Source organism: Nicotiana attenuata, chromosome 12, assembly GCF_001879085.1.
Source record: "Nicotiana attenuata strain UT chromosome 12, NIATTr2, whole genome shotgun sequence".
Taxonomy (NCBI): domain Eukaryota; kingdom Viridiplantae; phylum Streptophyta; class Magnoliopsida; order Solanales; family Solanaceae; genus Nicotiana; species Nicotiana attenuata.
In genome coordinates, this window is record NC_032000.1 from 1,937,224 (window position 1) to 1,941,904 (window position 4,681).

At 35.2% G+C, this 4,681-nt stretch overlaps 1 protein-coding gene across 1 annotated transcript in view; it reads right to left on the reverse strand.

Annotated features, from left to right (window-relative positions):
* LOC109235155 overlaps window positions 1–3,993 on the reverse strand; it is a 22,649-nt gene extending 18,656 nt beyond the window's left edge. Inside the window, exons 1-2 of the mRNA XM_019401139.1 lie at window positions 3,771–3,993; window positions 3,609–3,675 (exon numbers count right to left, since the gene is read on the reverse strand). Coding sequence (XP_019256684.1) covers window positions 3,609–3,672 — 64 coding nt within the window. The 5' untranslated portion in view covers window positions 3,673–3,675; window positions 3,771–3,993. The remainder of the gene's footprint in view (window positions 1–3,608; window positions 3,676–3,770) is intronic.

Here is a 4,681-nt window from a genome sequence, read left to right on the forward strand (position 1 = left end):
CAAAATATTACGTTTTTAATTTTGGCACATAATAAACATCTTGAATTAGTTTGTGACTACCATCTTTACAAGAGATCAGAATCGTACCTATCCCTTCGATTTGAATCTTTGAGGTATCTCCAAAGGACACATTACCTCTCACCGTTTTATTGATCTCCAAAAACTTTTCTTTGCATCCACACATATGATTGCTTTCTCCATTTTCCAAATACCACGAGCTGCAATCATCCTTGTCTTCTTCCTTGAGTGCCAGCAATAACGTTGACTCATTTTCTTCTTTCTTGTCGTCAACAAGGTTAGCTTTCTCTTCAACATTGCTACGACATTCCCAAGAGTAATGGCCAAATTTATGACAATTATAACACTCAGTTTTTGATTTGTCATACCTTTGTCCATTATTTTCTTGGTAGTAGTCACGTCCTCTTCCTCCTCTTTGTCCACGACCACGACCTCTGAATGCTTGGTGGATTTTAACTTCATTGTTGAAGTTGTTACCATTACTTCTTCCTCGTACATGACCGCCACGGCCTCGTCCTCGGCCATTCCCTCGATAGCTTCTTTCACCTCCATAATCCTTAAAGGATGCCTGAGTTTTAAAAAGTTGCTCCAGTGGCACTTCTTGTCTCCTCTTGATCTTTTCTTCATGAGCCTGTAAAGAACCCTCCAATTGCTCCACCATCATTGAGTCTAAATCTTTAGACTCTTCAATAGCACACACCACAAAATCGAATTTAGGTGTTAAAGTGCGAAGGATCTTTTCTACCACACGAACATCTTTTATGTCCTCCCCGTATCTTCTTAATTGATTCACAACAGCCTTCACTTTTGAACAATAATCCGAAATGCATTCGGATTCTTTCATTTTTAAAACTTCAAAATCAGCCCTTAGAGTTTGAAGTTTTACCTTCCTCACCTTGTCAACTCCTTGAAGAGAATTTTGTAAAATCTCCCAAGCTTCCTTTGAGGTGGTAGCATCGGCCACCTTCTCAAACATGGCATCATCCAAACATTGGTGGATGAGCGTGAGGGCTTGTTGATCCTTCTTCCTTGTCTTTGCCAAGACATCTTTTTCATTTTGAGGCAGAGCTTCCTCATTATCGGGTTTTGCATACCATCTATCTATGATTTCCCACACATCCTGGGAGCCTAGAATGGCTTTCATACGTAGACACCATTTCTCATAATTATCTTTTGTGAGACGGGGATACTGAAAAGACAGCGGACCATTACTCGCCATGGCTCTGATACCACGTTGTTGGGAATAAAATAATATCCCGCCCAGGAATAATATCCACGGTAAATAACAATAACACAAGAGAGTAACAATGACACCAGATATTTTAACGGGGTAAAATACAATACCCGAGCAGAGCAATATTACCACTATAATATTATAACTTAGTAGTATCAAGAGACTACTACAACTTCGAAAGAAATAACACTCTTTATTTAAAACACCTCACTACAATATTACTCCCACTTACTATTTATCTCACAGACTACAATCTGTGAATTACTCTCTCTACGCTCTATTGCGCTCTCTCTGATTTGGTGTGTTTAACAGAGAAGGAAGCATCTCTATTTATAGGCAAAGTTGCCAACCTCTCAACCAATCAAATTGATTGGTTCTTTGCAATTTGCATCGTCCACACATTATTTTGATTGCAATTTGCAACCTTATTCCAGCCGCCCTTATAGTAAACAAGTTGCCATTGCAACTTGTTATTTTCTATTTTTTCTTTTTTAATTTGGGGCTGGTCCCACAAATGGGAGACTGGAAAAGCGAAACTGAACTGCAAGTACACACATGCGACATATCAATTACATGTATTTATCATCACACATTTTCTATACATCTAAGTTTTTGTTTATTAACACCGTTCATTTAAGTCGAGAGCAGATACTTTGCCTTAGTGAAGTTGTCAACGCATTGAACAAAAATACGCTGTCATAATAGGGGTTTTAGACTGTAAGTATAGGTGCAAAATAAAAATACATCCTTGATCTGCTAAATTTTCTTACATAGACCTCCATAGGCATACAAAATGGTTCAACAACATCCCACTCCGTGATAGGTGATCAAAACAAAGTGATCACAATAACTGAAGTTCATGAATGTATCTAATAAAATATGACAACACCAAGATTTAAAGTAGAAATTGTATGAGATGGTGTTAAATACATGACTCTGTGGCTCTATACAGATACCATACTTGTTCTTCCCAAATTTAATAAGTAAATTATAAGTATCACTATAATATTAATTCGCACCAATGCACATCATCAGTGATAAATAATAAAAATAAGTACAATACAGAAATATAGAAAAGCCAACCTACCTGGCAAAATGATCACTAAACTCTATGTTGGAGTGTCTCCACTACCAGTTGGCTTAGTAATTTTAAAGATTAATGCATAGCAGAGCATGCCAAATATTACTACACGAACCTTTGCGAAATTTATAACTAAACTAAATCAGCCCAATTAGTAACCCATGTTGTCAAATCTTGAATGAAGTCAATTGTTTGTCTAAACTTGAGGTTTTGCATTTAGTATACTGTTTAACTTAGCATATGATTTCAGAGTTGCTTCTTGTATTTTCTTGTCAAGAAAGCTGAAGCTTTTGTTCATTGTTTCAACCGGTAGATACTGCACAGAGCTATTTTTAGAACTAAATATCCTCACACATAAAACCTATCACAATAGTTCAAGACTTCAAGCTATTATTTTTTCCTTATTCTCTTTCCTGGTACTTTTTGTGAACTTTAGCACAAAAATTAAGTAGCCAAATCTTCTTTCAAAATCCGTTTTATGCACAAGTTCAAACTAAATGTTCAGGTGATGTTAAATCAATTTCATAATACCTGATTTTCCTCTATTCTCATCATTCTCTCACACAATCTGGCAAATAAAGTAATGGTTATTGTAGAATACTTATACTGCGTATATTTCTCAAAGAACTTAGTGCCGAGCAAATTCTGCAATCTTTTAATCAAGTTTGTTCTTCGAAGCCTAAACCAATTCTGGAGATACAGTTAATTTAAATATTTAATAACACAAATCTACCTAAATTGCTCAGAATAAGAACATTATAACTTTGAAGATGCATTGGCTAATTTAGTAATAATTTGAGCTGACAGAAAGATGTCGTATGCTTGATTCAGTTTTGATTTCTCATACTTTCACTAAGAGAGCCTCTTTTAATCAGCTTGCATCACTCTATAATTTTCCGTCGCCTAGCCTTTTTATCAGCATGTACTTTTCCATGGTTTGATCGTTTGTATTCGTTATTTCAGTAACCCTTTTTCTATTCTCTCAACTTAGCTACCGCAACCAAATCTAATAGTGAGAAAATTATATGTATTAATAAATCATAGCTATATCTAAGTACATAATCCATCATCTATTTTCTAAAAGTTTATAGCGCTACGTCGAATTTTGAAATTAGCGTTACGGTCAACCAAAGATCCCGACCAAGTTAAATCTGCTGAATCAACATAGATATCTACATTCCACAATCTAAATTAAACAGAGAGAAGGGCAACTTTTGAGATGAAAAAGAGGTAGATACAGAACATGTAGGAAACAAAGAGATGAGAGAAGTTCACCTTTGTTTCCGATGAAGAGCTCCAAGTTGTCTCTTTCTTGCTGCCCTACACTCTTCTCCTTCATGCCCTAAACCCAAATAGTCAGATCAGATTAACAAAACAAACACTTTAAGATAGATGGAACAACATTATACAATGAGAAAAAAAAAATATCATACATACAAATCAAGAGGAAAAGAACAAAATTTTGTCAAACTTTGCAACAGGAGCAAACGAGTGAATTTGGAAAAGTATCATTGAGAAGGCTGAAGAAGATCGAAAGAAAGAAGAGGAAGAGCTACAGAACTATGGTGGTGGCTGTAGAAATAAATGTGGCGTATCTCCTTGTAGATATAATGAATAATATGCCCTTGTTTTGAAATTTATTGACGTGAAGCACACACATCGAAACCAAAGCTGCCAGAAAATATAAGAGTAACACAAAGTGATAGTACACAACTTTCTACCCTCATAGAAGAGGTTAGTATTACCTCTAAGTATCAATATAGGAGGGAAATTATCAAGCAGCCTCGGTGTGCTTACTTTGAAGAATTTTAGACTCAACTTAGCACAAACCTTAGATGCTTTTCTAACTCAATCATCTGCAGATGTACATTATTAAAAAAATTAAAAAAAAAAAAAAAAAAGCATATATGTAACAGTACAACAAATATAAGCAAACAAATGAATAGTCCCAATTTACTGCCAACGGGGTAAGTCTATTTCAATTCCATAAGAATAGATAAACAAATTTCTTATTTGCATGACATTAGAACAGCAGCAGTCCAAATGGTAGACAGTAGAATCAAGCTGAATATATGAATATTTGAAAATCATCCAAATTCGATTGTCAAATCTACTGCAAATCACTGTAAAACTCTTATCACCAATTTCATTATTCTTTTTTTGCATATGACAAATGTATCAAACTAAATGTTGGTTTTTAACCAGCAAAGATTCAGATGCAACTTAGCAAATAAAAAATATTTCACTTCAGAGAACTTCCACAAGCAAGCTACAATCAGTAACACTCACTAAATCAATTGAACGCTGTATAGGGTCAAATTTGACCGTCAGCGTCTCTACGCCAGTGG